Below are 20,979 nucleotides of genomic sequence, written 5' to 3'. Positions count from 1 at the left end.
CCCGTTTGTTTCTGTCAGTGAGCGGCATCACATCCAAAGCTACAAGTGGACGTTATTCAGACATATTTTGTCATTGTCTGTGACATATTGATATTAAAATTAGGACACTGCTTGCGTGGCGTCTGGTTACGCTGTAGATGAAGTTTTTTTTAACATGAAGGGACCCCCGAGGCTATTTTATAAACGTTGAGCTAACCACAATTGAAATACTGACTGTTGTTGCTCTACTGGCGGTGGATTAGGCTGGTTACACATTTTTATGCTGGATACTTTCAAAGGTAATGTCTATTACATATTTAACATTTTCTTGACACGCTTTAAACCGTAACAAAACAGGTGTTTTGTTTTATTTTGTTTTTCTACAATGACTGTTTCTCTTGTTCTGGAAAAGTGCTCGACTTTTTACTCGTGGTATCGTTTGTTTTAGGCCTCAAGTCATGCCTCGGTCCGCAGTTGGGCTGTGAATCCGCCAAAACGTTACTTCGAGTCAGCGCCGCGGAGTCGAAGTAGCCGCTGCAGCGGGGCTTCACCTGAGTATACCCCTCGTATGAAAGGTAAATTTAGAGTTATTATTTAGTTATTTAAAACTATTTTACGTACATTGATCCAGTAGATGTTATATCAACTTGATAAGCCATGTATTGTCGTTAATGTAACACTGTTGATAAAATGAGCCTGTTGATAACAGTTGGCATTGTTTGGTGGCATTTGCAGATGCGATGACAGCTAGCTGTTGATGTTCATATTTTCCCTGAAATGAAGCGCTAGCATTGGATATATGATACTTAGGACAGGATAAGGTGTGTGTGAAATTAGGTCACAGGAACTTGTGGCAGCGTGAACGTACAAGTAAGCGCTCTTCTGCAAAGTTAAACGTGAGTAAAGTGAATTAGGAGGCGCAAAACTTTGCGTTTTATGTCAAACAATATGGTGAGTTTGTAATCACTTAAAACCCACACCTATATTTACTAGCCAGCCTCACATGGTGGCTGCATCTTGTCCCATTACGTTGTTTGGAGCTGTTTTAATATCACCACACCTCTCCTTTCTACCCAGCTCTCCTGTCACTCACGCCGTTCTTCGTTGTGTCTCTTCCTCCAAGGCTGGGTTGCAGACATGCACACACCATCTCGTCAGGGCTATGTATCTATAACCTTGGCTGGACAAGGAGGGGGCAGTTACAACAACAGTAAGCAGTGGAGGAGGCAGTCCTGCTGGAGAGTAAGTGGGTCACATCTAGGCATTTCTATAGTGCTCTGGTTTCCTACCCTGCTTAGAACACTGCTCTGGTGTCCCACTTTTCCCAGTGCTGGCTGACACTTGTATCATAACTGTGGAGATGCATATTGACTATCTTTGGGGTTTTGGACAAAAAAAGCAATTTGAAGATGTCGACTTGGGCATTAGGAAGTTGTGATGGTCATTTTTTGAACAATTTTTCTGACATTTCATGAAGCAAACGATTAATCAATTAATTGAGAATCTAATTGGCATCAATTAATAATGAAAATAATAATTAATTGCAGGACTAATCAATGTTTGAATTACAGTATGTGTGGAAAATGAACTGCTTGTCAATGCAGACAAATGTACTTGGCTAAGAGCATCTTCAGATATGCATGCCTGCTGGCTTCACAGTGAACACATTTAGGACTTTACAGTTCTTTACAAATTCTGAAGTTGAAAGGACTGAAAAAAAATAACTGGGAAAAAAATGTGTAAAAAGATAAAGTGGTTTCCTTCATCACTGAGGTCAATATAAGCTCATATCAAAATTATTTAATTAATGCTTCCTTGCTTACTATGCTAACTTGTCACTACACCAATGCATTCTGTGACTTTTCAAAACCTTTCTGCACAAGACCACAATATATTCAATCAGTCAGATGAGACCTGTCCACTAAAGTTCTTTCTCGGTGTAGAGAAACCCTGTACCTGAAAGTCTGGGATGGACAGTAATTGACAGCATTTCTCCCTCTTTTTGTTGGCCGTGTGTTTGCAGAAATGGAAGCAGCTGTCCAGGTTGCAGCGCAGCCTCATCCTCTTCATCCTTGTCCTCCTTTTTATTTGTGGAATTTCCTCATACCCTACTGTTACTGAGCACCTCAGAGGTAAGACTCTGTGTACATTTAACATGGCTGTATGTGAACGTTGACAAAATAATAGTTGTTTTATCTATGTTCAGATGACAGTGTGGGAGTACTAAGGGATTAAAATGCACGCAGTTGTGGGCTGTAATATTGCAAAATGTGACTTCAAAAATATAGTTCTAGTATTTCATACTAAATGTGTATTTGCATGTGTGTCGAGGCCTTACAGGTGGAGAGCAGGAGAATGACAGTAACAGCGTCCTGAGGCCTGTCGTCCCTCATGTGTTGCCTGAGCCTGTCAAACAAGTCCAACCACTGCTGCCAGAACAACCCTCCCAGGTTTCTAAACTTCTGCTTCTCTTCTCTGAAGGGTTTCTAAAGAGACTGGATCTCTTCAAATATTTGGAAAGTGTGGAAAAAATTCTTGTGCTGATGTTTTTACATTTTTTTTTGGTTAATACTTATTTTGGATAGACAAATTCAGCATCCTGTCAAGTGACTGCAGTGTGTTCGGGGTTGGAGTTCAGGCTCAGTAGTTGTATTACAATGGCAGTAGTTTAGTCTATAGGTATGTAACAAATAGGACACTGACATTGTTGACCATTGTCTTTTTGGCACCTGATAGTTGGATATTATACTGAAATGAAGTATTTTATCTTTTTGAGTTGACATCCACTGCTTTTACATTTATGCATTTGCTTTTTCTTAGATTGTCATATTTAGCTCATTCCTCAAGCGCTCAGCATTCACTGTGCTGAATGCAAAAGATTTTCAAATGACCTCTACAAAACATGTTTGTTGAAGTGGCACAGTAAATGTGTAGCAAACCTTATTTCCTTTTCATTATGTGACAGCTAAACAACTGTAGTGGCTCATCAAATGATTAAACCCACGTATATTCACCTACACGTGAGATAGGCTGATGACGATATTACAGGAATAACCATCATACAGGTCCAAGGCTGCCTGTCAGGGCTTTAGATCATTTTAGTTTCAGATAATGTGAAAGTTGAAGCATATGACTGAAATTGTCATCACACCTGTCAGTCACTTTAAACCTAACCTCCACTATAAGTGGATTGCCTAACAATAGAAAGATGCACGGCAGAATTACAGGAGCAAGATATGTGATCTAAAAATTGTGCTGGTTACACTTTTAAAGCATCTGCAATGAGCTGAAAAGAGCTACAGGGAGCTCAGTAGTGTCAGTATCAGGCTTGTCCATGTTGTAAGATGTACTGTGCATCTTACAGTATGGACACATGTACATCGTTGGTTGGTTCGTTGGTTATTTTGTCCTAGCAGTATCTATCCAAGCATATCATTTTGGTTTTATTTGTCCAGAGTTTGAGATATGAGTCAGTGTTTCCCCTGGGTTGAGCGGTTTGGCCTGGTGGGGGGGCGGGGGGCTGGAGAATTATCTGTTTAGTGTCGTCAGGCTAGGCTAACCCATTGTTGCTAACCCCTTCATTTTCCAGCAGTCGGGGAAACAACAGACGTGACTTTTCATGGTCTTGACAAGCTGCAGTGTTTATTAACTGACACACTGTCGTCTGTACTGAACATTTACTGCCAGACTGACAACTTACTGCTAACCTTTTCCTCTGCTCCACTGCTCACTCTCTTGCTTAACCACTCACTCGCTTACACTCCGCCCTCTTCCTTAAAAGGAGTTACGCTACCCGCAATTTCCCAGGCAACGACACAGACGTTAACTCATGTTTTGAGACAGCACTGCTCAAAGGCTCCCAAACGCTGTTGCGAATGAATGGATATTTGGTGTTATTTTTGACATTTAAAAAATGATTTTTTGGCCTGGCGGGGGTTCTCGTGTACTATTATAGGGGAAACACTGTGTGTGTCCCCAAAACAATGGAGGGGAATGGAATAATGTCTGTGGGGCTCACAGCTTCTAAAAATAACATTTAAAAAAACTTAACAGCATTGTTCCTTTAGACAAACAATATCCGTTACCCCAGATAATTCACTATTTATTCATTGGAAAGTAGTTGCAACAAAATCCCATGACGTATGTTCTCAACTGTTTACAATTTCCAGCAGTAACTGTTAGAATGATTACTCAAGAGAAATGTGAGATCAAATATGTGAATGCAGTGAAAAGGAGGGATGACAAATGGCAAGTGAACAATAATGTCTGCGAGGTGAATCTAGATGATGGAAGAAAGAAAGCCATTAATATGAATCACAGTTATTTTGAATATCAGGTCACCTCAAAGTATGCTTTCATCATAGACACTTAGTTCAACAACAAAAACAAAGGTTAGAAGGGGAGGCTTTGTGTAATCATCATTCATTTTGGTAGAGGTCACACAATGATGCAAACCATGTGCGCTTCCTCCTCTTCAAGCAGCTGAGTGGAGCTAGTGTTATGGGAAGCCTTTTATTGAGCTAACTTCTCAGGCAAAGACAGTAGAATTATAACATGAGGAGCAGAAATTAGTTCAACAAAATCAACATTTCCAAATATTCATGGCAAAGTGGTTGTTAATAGCAAAGAGGCTTGGGTGGTAGTTGGATAGGATTTGTTGATTGGAGGATGTAGCCTATGCCACAAAGGCTGCTCAGTGTTGTAGTGTAGTGAGACAGTTATTATGTTCTATGTTTTGTTATCTAATATGTTATTCAATAAAAATAGTGAAGGCATTTAATTCTTTGACATTTATTACAATTACAGCTATCAGGGCCTCCAGAGCCCTTCTGCTGCACACACACAACAGCACTACTGTAGTAGTAGTAGTAATAGAATAGACAATACTTCCTTTAAATGAGATATTTTCTAGTTAAATTGAAGCTGTAGTATCAGCAGATTAGATGTGTGTGTACAACTTGCTCACATAGAAAACAGTCATTTAAAAATGTTTCTTGTACATGTCACCGTTTGCCACAGAGGAAACTGTCCAATAAGAGAGGACCACCTGCCCTCCAGAATCGTCTGCAGAAGAAAGGAAACACTTCAGACCCGCAGGACAAGGCAGCTGACATAAAGAAGGAAGGGGAAGAGGAGGGAGTCATCAGGTGCAACTTGGAGTGTGATCTCACCTTAAGTTTGTTTCCCTTAATAATGAAACGTATCATTTAGTTTTTAATCTTCTGCTGACTTTCAGCTGGCGTGGGGCGGTGATCGACACTCACCAAGCCACAGAAGGCACCAAGGACGAGGAAAATAAGGAGGATTCACCTGCCAACCAAGGAGCCAATTCCACAAAAGATTCAGGTGTGTGCTGTTTTATTTGCATTAGAACAAATGCATCACAGTTTTAAGAGGCTTTTAGTTTTAGCAGTTTTTCTGTTTTTTGATTGCTAAATGTAATATCCACTTTTGAGTGACATTGTGACATTTAGAACATTTCCATCCCCAGACATTAGGCACTTGTTTCTGAATCACTCTCCAGAGTTAGATGACATGCTAAACGGGCATCTTGTGTGGATTGTGTGTGTTCCAGTAACCGACTGGCTGGAGGCGGTCCAAGAGGCTTTCAGACATGCATGGAAGGGTTATAAAGACTTTGCCTGGGGCCATGATGAGCTCAGACCCATCTCCAAGTCCTACAGCGAGTGGTTTGGTCTGGGCTTGACACTTATTGATGCCCTGGATACCATGTGGATCCTGGGGCTTAAAGAAGGTAGACTGACCTTTGTGCTGTCCAACTTTTAACTTTTGCTTCTGTATCACGTCACTTCTGTCTGCAGCCGTACTAGCAGCTCTGTGAAGCGCTACTTGAGCTAAATGCTCACATCATGCCAACATTCTCATTAATGATAATGCTGGCATGTTGATATTTAGCAGGCATCGTGTTTGGTGTGTTGGTTCAGCATTTTAGCATGCAAACATTTACTAATTGGCACTAAACACAAAGTACAGCTGAGGCTGATGGGAACATGACATAAAAGGTTAAGTTTAATCTTAATAAACCAGTTAAATGTACTAAATAAGTTAACTTTTTATTGAGATATTGGGTGTGTATATATATAAATATTTAGTCCTATGATTATTTGATTTCCCATTGAATCATTCATAATTTGGGAGTTCCATGGGAAACAAATTCACACTGCAAGTACTTGTGCCTTAATTCTCTATTCAGGACACCAACACCAATTCTCTCTAATTTCTAGAACTTTCTAGAGTTGGACATTTTAAGATTTTATCATGTTGTCTGGCAGAATTTGAAGAAGCAAAGATGTGGGTGGCCACAGAGCTCACATTCAACAAGAATGTAGATGTCAACCTGTTTGAAAGCACCATCCGCATCCTGGGAGGCCTGCTGAGTACCTACCATCTGACTGGAGACACCATGTTCCTGGACAAAGCGGTGAGTATCCACACATGCACTCATCTCAAAACTGTCATGCTCACGTAAAAAATGATCATAAATATTGAGAGATGTTTGTAAGCACATCAAAGAATGGTCATAGCAGCCCCTTCGCTATCTACTGCAGTCATCTGCAGACTCTATACCACCAAACTGTAGGTGTTACTCAGACTCCTAAATAGAAGCCAGACACTGTTTCACAAGGGCTGGTACTGTAACCATAGTGAAGAACAACTCCTTTAAACTTTACACAGAAATAAACATGTAAGAGTAACAAACTGTGTCTGAAGTGCTTCCAACAGTTTCTGATCCTCTCATTTGCTCAGATGTTTCTATCCATTGAGCCTTATTGTCTTACAGATACAAGCATGTACAAGATACATGCTTTAGGAAAACAACACTAATTGAAACAGATGTTTGATTTTTTTTTTTTTTTTTTTTAAGATAGGGTTGCATTTAGAATAATCTGTGTGTCATTGCCAAGCACCTGTCCAAGCTCACACTGGATAAAAATGTTGGAAGTGATATTTTCATTCCCCTTTTATTCCTTTCACAACCATCGACAGCAACTCTGAAAACATACTGTGACAAATCTATTTTACTATACTGTGTAAAAGGTAGACTGTTCAACAGTCTCCTCAGTAATCATCTTATTTGTTTACGGAAATTTTGACAGTATTGAGAGAAACCCAAACATAGTGAAGTTACTATCATATAAGACAAAGAAACTGATCATTTTCAGATTTGATGAACTGATTTAAATGCTTAAATTATTATCTATCTATCCTGCACTCTCCCTCTGCAGAAAGACATTGGCTCCAGGCTGATGCCAGCCTTCAACACCCCGTCCAAGATCCCCTACTCTGATGTGAACATTGGCAAAGGTACAGCCCACCCCCCTCGCTGGACCTCAGACAGTACTGTGGCTGAGGTCACAAGCATCCAGCTGGAGTTCAGAGAGCTCAGCCGCCTCACCCAGGACCCACAGTATGAGGTAATCAACTGACCAAGAGTCCACCCAGAAACATTTGCTTTCCGTCTTCTCTACTGCTGATGCAAAGAGCTGAAGATATGTGTTTCTGACATATCATAATTTCACTTATAAATGGCAACCTCATGGTGGTTCCTGACAACTTACTTATTTTGATTCAGTTACTTGAGTGTTTTCAGCCTCACAGTAAACTCAAAGCACAACTGAGGCTGATTAAATACAGCTGAGGCCGACAAAGTACAACAGAACCAAAATGTAGAGCTGAGCCTGACAGTCTGAGATGTGAATAGAAGGTAAACACTTCTGATTTAGGCCAAAATTCACATTTTTTGCTCCTCTTGTAATAAGGATCTAACAGCTAAACTGTCTCACCCTTTTTTCCTCCATCAAATGGTTTTGTTTTCTGGTGTTTTACCTCCATTCAACCCCACAGTGCCACAAGCATGACTACAGCCTGTCAGTCATGTTAGATTTACTGTTGAGGTTCAACATCTCTAGAGTAGACTGTGTGTTGGGTTTTTCAAATTTGGTCTTGTATGCATTGATACTTTTGGGTCTGATATCAGCTGCTGCTTTTGTTGCCTTACAGCAGTCGTGGTCACCTCTTCCAAAGAGACTTAAAACAGGAAACGGACTCAGTTACCATGAGATCCTTCAGTAATTTAAAATGCTAATTCCCACATAGGAATAGTCAGAACCCAGTTACCTTCAATCTTTAAACTGACTGCAGCAGCACTCAATGTTGTATATATTAAGTTAAATGACAATCATAATAGGATTACATAATCCTAATATGTAATTACTGGTAAAAGTACAAATTATAGTCAATAGTTTTAGTATAGTAGTATTTGATAAATTTGTATATTTTATTGAGTTAGTTTTTTCCTGGTCTTGGTTCCTCTTGGTTCTTTATTCTGCTTGAAAGGAGCTTCATCAAGAGGGTGTAATATGAAAAGATCCCATCGCCATCCATGCAGGCACGTCGACTACCCAGAAAAAGATGTTATTGGATCCCTCACTGGCTTCCCACTGACAAACACTAACAATAGTTTTTGTTGAAGCAAGCTGAAGGATTTATTTTTCCCCATTGCCAACCATTCTTCTGACTTGGCTCGATCTGTTTTTCCACAAGTATTACCAGGACTGGATAGAATCGCAAGCTGACACAAATATTACTGAACTGAGTTAAATACATGTTAATCACAAGAGGTTAAACTCCTTGAGGGACTGGATACGAAGGGGAAATCTCCAACACACTCGCTAGGATGTAATGGAAGATACCTCTCTAGCCTCATCTCATTACTCTGCAATACTGTGTGATAGGAAATACTGTTGATGCTCTGGAAAGCTCAAGGAATCAATACATGGCACCTGGGCCTTAGTCACGTACAATATTATCTTTACACAGTCACGTTTTCTGCCTGATTTTGTCATGGAGATGATCTGTACAACGTTGTTTCCTCTGGAAAATGTTTAGAGGAGTTAAGTTCTTACAACATTAACATCCATTTGAGCATTCAGAATCTGAAAAAACAGTTTTGATTTGATCAGTTTTGAATCTTTTTGCAGGGCCCGGTGTCCTCTGCATTCAGAATTGGTTTCTTTTCATTTTTCTAGACATTTTTACTCTAAATCTACTTGGGATAAGGAATTAACTCTTAAGTTCTTAAATTAGAAATGTCACCTGACCTCGGTCCTTGGTTTCCAGGCTGCCGTGGCTGAGGTTATGAAACAGGTCCACAAGCTGGATGGCAAGCTGGACGGCCTGGTGCCCATGTTCATCAACACCAACAGCGGGCAGTTTACCCATCAAGGCATCTACACACTGGGAGCCAGGGCAGACAGCTACTATGAATACCTGCTGAAGCAGTGGATCCAGGGGGGCAAGAAGGAGGACCAGTGAGTCACTGTCCAGCTTCCTCTTTCTATCCTGTCAGATTCAGGGTTGGTAATGTTGGGGCTTTCAGTGAAGTCCTACCAGCTAAATCAGGATTGTGTTCCACGCTGTCACAGCTGACAGTCCTTATACTCAGGGAGTCCTTGTTTCCTGACAGATCTGACACAGCGTGATAAGCTCTTCATCTCACAGTGTGTCTGTTACCTGCTGTGCTTTACCCACATCCCATATCGACAGCTAAACAGACATCTGCCAGACATTAGTGAAGCCCCATTCTGACATAGTGACATCAGTACTGGTAGACCTTATTAGACAGAGATTACCTATCTGCATTTTTTTTGAGAATTGAATTTTAGTGCTGCTCTAATGTGAATATGTGAACCTGCACTTTGTGAAATTGCAGTGAACATTTTTCACTGTTTGATATTTCATAGCCTAAATGAGAGAGAATAAATTATCCGTTAGATGCAGCCCCAATTTTTTGTTTCTAACAGAAACATAGTGCTGTGTTTAGTTGTCTGAACTGATACTAAGAGAGAAACAAGGATCAGTGCAAACCTACAGGATGTATTGCTGGGCCTGTATTAGACAGTGTCACATGTAAGTCTGTCAAACATAGACTGCAGTCCCTGAGGCGTCATCCACTGTTTGTGTGCGTCTTGTTTTAGGTTAATGGAGGAGTATCTGCAGGCAGTAGAGGGGGTGAAGAAGAACCTGTTGCAGAAGTCTTCACCTAATGGTCTCACCTTTGTCGGAGAGATCTCACACGGGCAGTTCAGCCCTAAAATGGTCAGTAACATTCAAAAACATCCACAAGGTTTTTTTGCTAGTTACAGAAATGTCATGTAACAATGAAGTTCACGTAAATGTTGCCTGTTTTATGTGGTGAAACATTATTAAATATGCAGAGGGGGAAAAAAAGGAAATAATTATTGGGTTAAGTGTAGACTGACAGAAATGATTTTAAAAAATAAGGCCTTTTGGTTTAAGTGGTGATTGCTAGTTGCACTCTATATAAGAAACTGGGAACCTATGGAGATGAAACTCCATTTCTAAACAGATGATTGAAGTCAGTATGTTGTGTCTGTTAATTCTCGGCTCATGTGCTCTCTCTGTTCAGGACCATCTCGTGTGCTTTCTGCCGGGGACTCTGGCTCTCGGTGCTCACAACGGCCTGCCTGCTGATCATATGGATCTGGCCAAACAGCTGATGGAGACTTGTTACCAGATGTACGTGCACATGGAGACAGGCCTCAGCCCAGAGATCGTCCACTTCAACATGCACCAGGGCAGCACCCGAGACATCGAAGTAAAGGTACCACCCTCAATCTTCCTACTGATCACACAGCAGAAATGCAGGAAACTACCAAAAATATGACAGTGAACAATCCTGCAATTCTTTATTAAGACTCTAAGTTCTGGCAGACTCGGTTCATAATTCACTGTTTGTATTCCTTGTTGTAGCTTGCAGACAGACACAACCTCCTGCGACCAGAGACGGTGGAGAGTCTCTTCTACCTGTACAGGTTCACCAAGGACCACAAGTACCGGGTCTGGGGCTGGGAGATTCTCAAGAGCTTTAACAAGTACACCAAGGTGAGTAACATGAGAGCTAGGTCGACTCGCATCTCTTCCTCGTGTCTTCTCGCTGTCATCCTAGCAGGGATACAAGGATGAAACAGAAGAATTAAATACACCAAACAGGACATCTTTATAATAAACACAAATAAACAATTAAAATCTAGTTTCATTTGTTTGTGAAAGACCACAGATACAGTAAGTCTAATGTCATCTTCAGGATAAAAAGTACATACTTAAGGAATTTGCCACAGTGCTGTTTTTCTACAGTTTTTCCACTTCTGTCCTCAAAAGTTGAGTCCTCAGTTGCTTCTGTGTGTGTGTGTGAATGACGGGTAAAGCGTGTGCAGTGTGCTTGTCATCTCTTTGCTCAGTGAAATGTGCAGGAACGCTTGTGCTCACAGAGGTACCGTTTCTCATCTAAACTAAAAATATCTCTGAGTGTCAGTCTGCAATAATGAGGTTGTTCTTTTAGAGATTTTAGAAATATTTTAGAGGAAGGAATGGAAAGTGAAACTAATAGCTGCTTAAAGTGATTCATCATTGCAGACTGACTGATGCTACCAGAGGACACTGGGCTTTTTTAGGCACACAAACTGATAAAGACAACTTTGATTTTCTGATTAACATTTCAGTAATAACTGAAGGTAGAAAACATTTCAGCATCAGCAAAATGACATCAGCAAATGAAAATGAAGTAAATAAGTTGCATCTACTTAAAAGACACCTGTGTAGAGTTCTGCTCCCCGATCCAACAAAGTACAGAGATTTGTGTTTGGACCATTTTGTTGCATAAAACTTGAGGCCGAGTCTTGACTCTGACAGCCAGTAACGGGGGTCTCAATATGACGGCAGCAGCAGGGTCTTACAGATGTGGTTACAGGCTGGGTTCAGCTATCAGTTTAAGGCTCGTGCATGTTCAGACTGCAGGTTACAGTGGCCCAAATCCTATTTTTTTTGCTCATATGTGACTCAGATCTGTTTTCATAACAGTGTGAACAGCACAAATAACATGGAAGCTGATTGGGTCACTTTCATATGTGGTCCTAAATCTGATACAGGTCTGATATTTTTTTTTTTTTTTTTTTTTTTTGCAATACGACCTCAGTGTGTACAGTCATGTGAACAGCCAAACAAAATAATCAGATCTGAGCAATAAATCAAGGGTTGCAGTGTGGATGTAGCCAAAAGGCCGGTAATGAAATAACTCATATTCAACTTACACATGATATTGTCAAGACAGTTAAAATGTTGAACTGCTAAAACGGTCACTTGTGCTAAGATCTTTCAGCTTTATTTCCACACGTGAACAAAATTTGTCTTGAACGCACCACCAGCTGTGTCTGTTCAGTTACATTTGCAGTGCTTGTAAATACCAAATGGTTTGCTGTTTATGTTGTAAAATATGGCCTACGGATTGAATGAATGTGTGTTTGTGCTCAGGTTTCCTCTGGTGGTTACACCTCCATCAATAACGTGCGTGACCCGGACTACCCGAGCCCCCGAGACAAGATGGAGAGCTTCTTCCTGGGAGAGACCCTGAAATATTTGTACCTGCTCTTCTCCGATGACCCCGACCTCATCAGTCTAGACCAGTACGTCTTCAACACTGAAGCTCATCCGCTGCCTATATGGCCTTCCCCTGCGTGACACAACACACACACACACACACACACACACACACACACACAGAGGAATTCAAATTCAAATAAAACTGCACCTATAAACGCCATCAACATCTCAGGGTTCGTCTTAGACCAGATAATTCCTTCTTCTGTCTCAGTGACTGAATGTTGCTAAAACAACAAAAAAAACCAACCCTGAACACAGACCACAACTGGAAAAAAAATCATTTTTTTACTGATGGAATCAATTGTTTGATTTGTGCTAAAAGCCATGGAAAAATGACAAGAGCCTGGTTCCATTTGTGGCTACGCCTTGTTTATTTATTTGACTGGTTGTCTTTGTAGCGTGGACTTCTGATAGAGACAGAGTTCATGTTTCTGTCCTCCCGACCACCTGAAGGCATCGGCATTGAAGAAAACCCTGATTGTGACTTGAATCTAATCAGTCTTAATCACATGTTAAAGGACCAGTGTGTAAGATTTAGGGGGCTCTATTGACAGAAATGGAAGATGATATTCATAAGTATGTTTTCATTAGTGTTTAATCCCATGAAAATAGGAATAGTTGTGTTACCTTAGAATGAGCCCTTTATATCTACATAGGGAGATAGATGGAGCCCGCAATGTTACACAGCCATGTTTCTACAGTAGCCCAGAAGGGACAAACCAAACACCGGCTCTAGAGATGGCCTTTTGCAGCCACCGTAGGTTCTCCTACGCACTTTGAAGGAGAGGAGAGGGTAGGGGAGGGGAGAGGAGGGGTACGCAGTCGGTTGCAATCTGCAACCTCGCTGCTAGATGCCACTAAATCCTCCACACTGGTTCTTTAATGGATGAGTGTCCAGTTCAACTGATGTTTCCAGTTTAAAGCTGCTGATAGCTGATATTTTTGTCGTGTGTTTTCAATTCCTATAAAAAAAAAAAAAAAAAGACTATTTTTATGCCAGAAAAAGACTTTGTCCCTCCAGCACTGTGTCCTTATCAGGGTGGAGAAGTTTCTTAAACAGGATGAGACTAAACCAGTAGCTGCCCTGTTGGTCTGACCTCAGTGCTTGGAGTGACAGCGGGCTGGTCGCCTTTGTAGTGAAACAACAGTCACCAGCTGTCTGAACTGAAACCAACCCTTGCCTGCAACTTACAACCTGACCGCTCTGCTGAAATGTATGTATGTGTGTGTGTGACATGAGAAAGAGCAAAATCCTCGTCACACACTCTCTGAGTGCTTTGGCTAGAACTCTCCTCAGATGCCCTACAGGAAATAAAGCCGAAGCTCCCTGATGAGGCATGACTGTGCCCTCAGTCCATGTGTTTTCTGTCCCATGCTGCATTTATGTCATATGAGGAAGAGTAAATGTGACATTAGGGCAGTGACATTGTATGACAGTGTAGTGTAGGTTAAACATGAACAAAAATACAAAAATACTCAAAAAAAAAGTATGAATGTCTTAGATGAGTCAACGTGTGTTCTCATGTGACATGAATGCAGCATCACTCTCTTTCTGTGGGACTCAGTTGACCTCAGTTGGTCTCATTCCAGTTGTTGCCAAGTAGCAGATTTTCCTCTTTACTGTGAAGCTTTGGATTTATGAGGACAACAATGAGCTTGTAGCATCTGAGGTGTTTTTTTTTTTTTTTTTTCAGCTGCTATTTCCACTGAATGTTCCGTTTCGTTTATCTTTCGTCTTAAGATGTAGAGTACGTTTGTTTTTCTTTCAAGCAAGAGAAATGAATTATGAGATTGAGTATAAATTTAGCATAATATATTGATTTGTGTATATTTAAAGGTGTAATGAGTACAGCTATCATTGTGCATTTTTCATTTGTGTAGTTATGTGGCTACAGAGCAGCTTGCTGTAAATACCAACAGTTCATATAGCTATTCATGTAGATGATTTTATGAATTTGTATTGAGACCAAACTTCTCTTGTACATTCTGTGTAATTTTTCCTCTTAGTGTTGTCTCACGTGTGCCTTTAATGTTGCTTCAGACAACATTCAACTGTTTCATGTCCATTTCAAGCTATTTTTCCACATGTGCTATACAGTCATTGTGATCTCTGCAGATATGAATATTTTTACAGTAGAATGGAATAAGGATTACTGTTTTTTCCTGCAGTCCCTCAAAGCAATCATCGGGTTTACATAATACTGATCTCTACCAGTGAGTGTGTGTGTGCATAAATCCTGCCTACAAGGGCTCTTTGTGATCCCTCCCTGGATGTATTTCAGCATAATGACTGAGCCAAAGATGCTGAAAATATAATCACTTGATGTTTGATTTTATTTGGGGGCATTTTTTAACGATGAAAAGCCATCTCTCCAAAGCCACTTCTTTCAGGAAAAACAAACAAAGGAGATATTTTCAGTGCTTTTTATTATAGTCTCACTCGTGTGGGTTGTGAAGATTGATACTTAAACACTGATGACTGATTCACTTCTATTTTAGCTGCACCCACCAATCAGACACCTACAGATGTAAAACATAGACATAGACAGGCATTTCATTATATACAGATCAGTACCCAACAACATAAATTCAGTTGCACGACCAGAAGGCACATTTTAGTGTATTTTGCCACAAACTTAACTGATGACTGATTTGTAGAATTAAAAGTGTGGCATTTATTTTGAGACAGTTTAAGGTTTGTTGGAATCCAAAGGAAAATGGGGACTAAATTGGTTTTTTATCTTGAAATATTTGTTAACGTGTGCTTACACACTGCCATTTTATAGCATTTCTTTGTTAAAATAATCTTTGGCTTTTTAGTAATAAGGCATATTTGTCATATACTGTATTCTCATCACTTAGTGTAAACATCATTATGAAGAGAAACATGTTTTAAGAAAGCGCTTCAGCAGGTAAAACCAGTTTCACACATTTAATGTGGCTGCGTTTCCGTTCTGTCAGATTTACCATAAAAGCCAGTTTCAGCTAGTGATCATTTAAGCATCTTCTCTTAGCTGCCCTGGATCAAAATTTAACTCCAGCATTAAAATCCTCCCAAACTGGAAGTTTTCTCCCTCATCTTGAATTCAGTCACTTTCAACAGATTCCAACAAAGATCAGCTTCTGCAGTGGGGAAAAAACAAACACAAACCCAACGCATGCAGCAAAATCATCGTTTTTGTAATCCAAGAAGGAGGCTGAAAGTCCAAACTTGACCTGCCGTGTGCCCACAGGTGGTGTTTGGTGGCTACAAACTAGATTTTTGGTGGAGCATCTTCAGCAAATAACCTTTGTATCAAACACAAGTTTTTGTCCTGTGTGTCAAACCTAACAGCCTACATCAGTCTCTAAACGTGGAAAACATTTGAAGGGCTCTGATGGGGGAGGTGAGCGGGGGTCTGTTGGTTCAATGTATTTTTTTTTTTTTTTAATTTATTTAAATCTTTCTTAAATATACAAAATGTATTGTTGATGTCACCTGGTGTACAATAAATGCTGGATCGGCTTTAATTTTGTAAAAATATAGAAATTAAAGAGATTTTATTGAACAGAAACAGAATATTTGTGTAGATCATTGAATCATTAAACAAATCAGCTCTGCAGTTTATACATCCTGACGCCAGATGTATAAACCACGTGTATGCACAAAAACATGCATACACCCTTTCTTCACACATAAACTAGTATTTATACAAACAGGATGTGTGGTGAGACACAGACTTCAGACCAGTGTACGCCAGACGCAGATTATATGATCTGCTGGAGATGGAAATATAAGGTGAGAGACGGAATCTAAATCTAATAAACATTGTTCAGGTTGATAACCAACTGATGTGATTTTTTATGCATCCACACATCAATGTAAAATGATTATTAATCACCTCACAAACACTTTTCTCTTGAACAACAACTGCAGAGTTCATGTCTTAAAGTAAAGAAGGAAACATCCGTCTGTGTCAGAACGGACCACAGAAACATTAAAAATCAGCAGGTGAACTGATGAGAACCAATCAGACAAGTCTGTGTTGAAAATGTTTTTTCATTCTTCTCTCAGAAGAAGTAAAACCCTTGTCAGAATGGACTCAAACAAACAGACCACAGTTAACAGGAAGTGGTCGGACCTGGGGGCGGGGCGCATGACGAGGTGTCCAGGCTGTGCAGGGGGGGGCTCCCCAGACACTGCGGCAGCCTTGCTGAGTTGGACAGAATCAGACCGGACCTGGAGCTGTCCTTGTGCAGCGGGACGAAGCGTTACATGGTGGTGTCGGTCTGGTTGGGCAAGGATGGGAGAGATGGCAGGGGGGTCAGTGGCAGCAGGCTTCGTTTGGTGGGGGCGTTGTCTTCTCCCTCGGCCTCATTGATGACAGGGATTTGAGGCTCCAAGTCCTTGATGCGTAACTCGGGGTGGGTCATGAAGTTGTGGATGGATCTGCGAGCAGCGCAACCTTCTGAAAGCTTCCACAAAAACACTTTCTAAATCCAAATTGAAGGAAACAGAAGTGTCTCCTGGATTAGCTACTGCTGCTAACTGCACAGCAGTGGATCTACTTCAGAGAACATATGATCCTCTTCCAACAAACACACCACAATAATGTCCTGATAGGCTTCCGTTGCTCTGCAGGGTTTTTATCACTGTTGTTTAACATGTGGAGAGTGAGCTGTTTGGACTTTGGGGAGGTGAAACCAGAGCTGTGGATTTATTGGAGTCAAACAGCTGGAATCAGTTGTGTTGCAGGCCGATCCTCTGCTGACTTTCTGCACTATTCTTTGTCTTCCTTCTTCCATCAATTCAGCTCTTCCTTTGTGAACTCTGGTTCTGATTCAGTGACAAACAGTCCCAACGGTCTGGACTCTGGATAACCAGCCCACTGCAGGTAGTTTTCTTCAGTTTCCCAATAGGACAATAACGTAAACAAATGTCTCTACTTCTGAAGCATGACCACATGCTGAATCTTCTGGGACTCTCAGCCTCACATATGGAAACAAACAGCTGTTCATGTCAGAGGTAGATCCTTCTGCTGTTAGTTACCAGCTAATCCAGGGCGTTACTTCCTGTGTTAACTTTGGTTTGCACTTAGAGGTTGTATCTGGAGTTTATGTGAAAAGCTTTAGGAGGCTCGCGCTGCTCATCTCTACAAACTTTGTTTTGTCAGAGTTCCTGAATGTCCACAGGAGAGGTGGATTTATAAAAACTCACAGTCAGAAGGTGAAAGCTGAGTCTGGACGCGGTTGAAGCCGCGGCACCAGAGCAGCTGTCCCTTCTTCAGCTCCATCTCAGCATGATCAATCTCATCCAGGTCCTTCATCCTGCTGAGTGCCATGACCTGCTGTTGTCAGGAACTTCAGCCAGCTGTTGGGGATGCTGGTCACCAGCTGAGAGAGGACAAACACAAACAATCCCCCCCCCCCCCCCAGTCATCTCTACTTTTCTGTTAAAGTTTCAAGCAGTTCAAAGGCTTTTAATGTGAAACATCTGCAGGAAGTGTGGAGTTACAGTGACAGAAATAAAAATCCAGGTTAATGACAGCAGCTCCACTGGTTGATCGGCTCTATTGACATTTAAAATAATAACAGAAAATGTTGTTACCACATCTGAATGAGCTGCAGACGTGTTTTTAATCGGCCGTAAAACACAAAACAAATTGGAACTATATTAGTCATGTGAGTTGGTCATTATTTGAATTTTGGCTTTAAATTTCTGGCTTATGATTTATATGTTCTTATCAGTGGTTGATCAGTAAAGCAAAACAAAGTTACAGCTCTTAGTGGTTTTTTATTTCCCAAACTCAGAGATTTTGCTTTTTAGTTCAAAACCAGCATCCTGTTGTTGTGGGCATAACAGGAAGTGATGAAGATGAGAATGACAATGCACGGACAGTTTTGCAAGTTTAAAAAGTCATTACTGTGTAAATAACCTATCAAGTTCTATAATGATTAAAGAGTAGGCAGCAGCAGCTCCTTGAATTCGGAGTGGGAGACATGATGCAACAGGGAGCACACACCCCCAGCATGGCCAGAGTAATAGGGCTCTGGGCTGGATCCTCCTTTTACGTCAACCTGTGTCTTTTAGTGCTGGTGTGTTCTATACTCACCTTCTCCCAGAGGTGACTGAGATTCTTGAGGCTTGATTTCCGAGCCATAGATTTGGCTCCACCCACCACCTCAGCCACAAGGAGGCTCTGAACCTCCACCTAATTGATGAAGGCAGACAAAGCATTAACAGGATTTTTCACAGACAGTAATAATATCAATGATTACTGACCATTTTCTTCCAGAAGGCTCCTTCTCTTTTCTCTGGCGTAGAAAACACAATGGGCACTAATAGGCAAGTCCAAGACAAGCCGGTAAAGGCGGCAGAGCCTGTGCTTTTACTGAAAATATAATATGGCAAACATGAAAGAGGGAAGAAACAACCAGGATAAAATGAAAAAAAGAATAGGTTCCGAGACACACACACACATATTTTAATTTAATCTGTAGTCTGTTTTTTTTAAATGTTCCTTTTTATGCTACTGTTAATTAGTTAACAGTAGTCACTCTCTCTCTATATTACTTTGTTCTTCTCACTCTTTATTCTTATTCTGTCTCCTGTATGTTTTTTTGGCCCTTCTCAACTGCTGCATACTTTGTACTATTAAAACCATTCAACTATCAATCTGTGCAGCTCATTCAGCAAATGTGTGCTTGTATTTTTCTGGAATGTAACATGTTTCAGCGATTTTACATAATTTTTTAAAACACTAAAATTCATAATGGGTGTATGGGACGAACCATCCAACTGAGTTGGAACCTTTGTCACGTTGACTCTCAACTGCTCGGACGTCTTTTATCCTACAGACACCATTCGAACTATAAAATGTTCACAAAACTTTAAATTTTCAAAGTTATCAGATTGTTACTTAATTAGTTGATTTAAGCCAAAAATCAGGGGTTTTTACAGACGTTGTCAGGTCTCACCAGTGTGTCATGTGATCAGGCACAGTGGAGGTCACAGATATTATTAGACCAGAAAAGATTTTTTAAACAGCTCTGCAGGATGTGTGTCTTCTCTCACTCCAGTTTCTTAAACTTACGGATTCTCTCTTCCCTCAAACACTTTTTACACATATTATTCATTCTCATGGTAAATTAGTCTTGCTTTGCTCCAAGCTCTAGTTTGAGACAAATACATTTTCATCATCAAAATGGAGATTTTTTCCTCTAATTATTGGGAATGTCTGTTGGCTCAGTGGTTTAGAACACTGTTCTCATGATCAGCTTCACCTGAGATGACAAGGTTGTGTGTTCATTACCCGCTCACTGCAATGCTCCACATAATATTGCTCTCATGCACAAAGTTGCTTTACATCTTCATAATGTACCATAATTCAATTCGACTCCAGCTCTCCTTAATATTATTACCTATAATGTACATTGATATGCTTGTTAAATACATCTTTTCCTGTTGCTTAAAGCATGTCTGTGTAGTCCAGTGGTTTAAGATCGTGTCACATTACAGTTCCTTTTAGATCTAAAGATTTTGAGTTTAAACCCTGCTTTGGGCAGAACTCAGTAGTGTTGAAGGTGGAAAAATGCAGGTCTACACAGCTGTTGTCAATCTGCTGATTAAGACTGCAAAACACAGTCCTTGTGATAAAACCTCTCTCTTTCTCTGTTTTAAACTGTTAGTCACCTTGAACCTTCAGGTTTCATTTACAATTCAAAATTACCTTCATCTCAGAAACACACACACACACACACACACACACAAACAATACACACAAAAACATCATCAGATATTGGCGTGCACACATAATAGTCAAGAAAACTTTGTCTTAAAATTACAACCCATATATTTCATATAATTGAAAGTCTAAGGAAAAAAATCTGACCAGGCAAGTTATGTGACAAATTAGCTCAGTGCATAGCATGTCTGTCTTACAAACATGAGGATATAAGTTCAATTCCACCCCTTGCTGATTTTAATCATGGCAGATTTTTCAATAGTGTTCAGCTTCCAGTGATGCAATCTAAGTCAGCTTTCAGCAATCACACGCAATTTCTACAGAAATTGCATTTCCTAGTTGACAATCCAGTCAGATGCAGCTCCTGCACCAGTCTGCATTACTGTGAGCTGAAACATGAGTGCAGCAGCAATCAAGTGTTTGGACTGTTAGCTGGGAGAATCTGTATAACAGTGGTTCAGTGTGTTCAGTGTGTTTCTACCCTTTGATTTGACATGACCTTGTGTCCATCCTGTCTTAGACTTGCCTCTGACCCAAATCCACACGATACTGAACTATTAATTACACTCTGTGCTAATCCTCAGTGCACAGTTTTTTGGGAGCCGGGATATAGGGAACTTAAGGTTCCATGTGTTTGCTCCTTAACAAATCATAAATACTTGTTTACTCCTTTATTACAAATCATAATACTTTTAAAATACATTTTTAACGACAGTTTTCAAATGTAACATAACAAGTCTGCATGAACTTTTTTTTTCTGTTATGTGTCGTAATGCAATTTCACAAATTGGTTTGA

The 20,979-nt window shown here is 40.4% G+C and overlaps 1 protein-coding gene across 2 annotated transcripts; it reads left to right on the top strand.

Moving 5' to 3' along the window:
* On the top strand, positions 1-12,542 carry man1b1b (mannosidase, alpha, class 1B, member 1b). Of its 2 annotated transcripts, none has more exons than XM_042422517.1 (15): positions 1-278; positions 428-554; positions 1,103-1,221; positions 2,003-2,111; positions 2,311-2,429; positions 4,999-5,126; positions 5,216-5,325; positions 5,555-5,734; positions 6,273-6,421; positions 7,227-7,415; positions 9,121-9,311; positions 9,978-10,098; positions 10,430-10,624; positions 10,774-10,905; positions 12,331-12,542. In XM_042422517.1, the coding sequence occupies exons 2-15, from the start codon at positions 548-550 to the stop codon at positions 12,535-12,537; spliced, it is 1,956 nt and encodes a 651-aa protein (XP_042278451.1). In that variant the 5' UTR covers positions 1-278; positions 428-547; the 3' UTR covers positions 12,538-12,542. The 2 variants fall into 2 exon arrangements, with proteins under 2 accessions (XP_042278451.1, XP_042278452.1); XM_042422518.1 differs by having other exon boundaries at positions 1,057-1,221.
* Positions 12,543-20,979: the final 8,437 nt, after the last annotated feature.

This window comes from Thunnus maccoyii, chromosome 9, assembly GCF_910596095.1.
Source record: "Thunnus maccoyii chromosome 9, fThuMac1.1, whole genome shotgun sequence".
NCBI classification, from domain to species: Eukaryota; Metazoa; Chordata; class Actinopteri; order Scombriformes; family Scombridae; genus Thunnus; species Thunnus maccoyii.
Note: the sequence above shows the minus strand (reverse complement) of the source record. Positions and strands in the feature narration are given on the sequence as shown.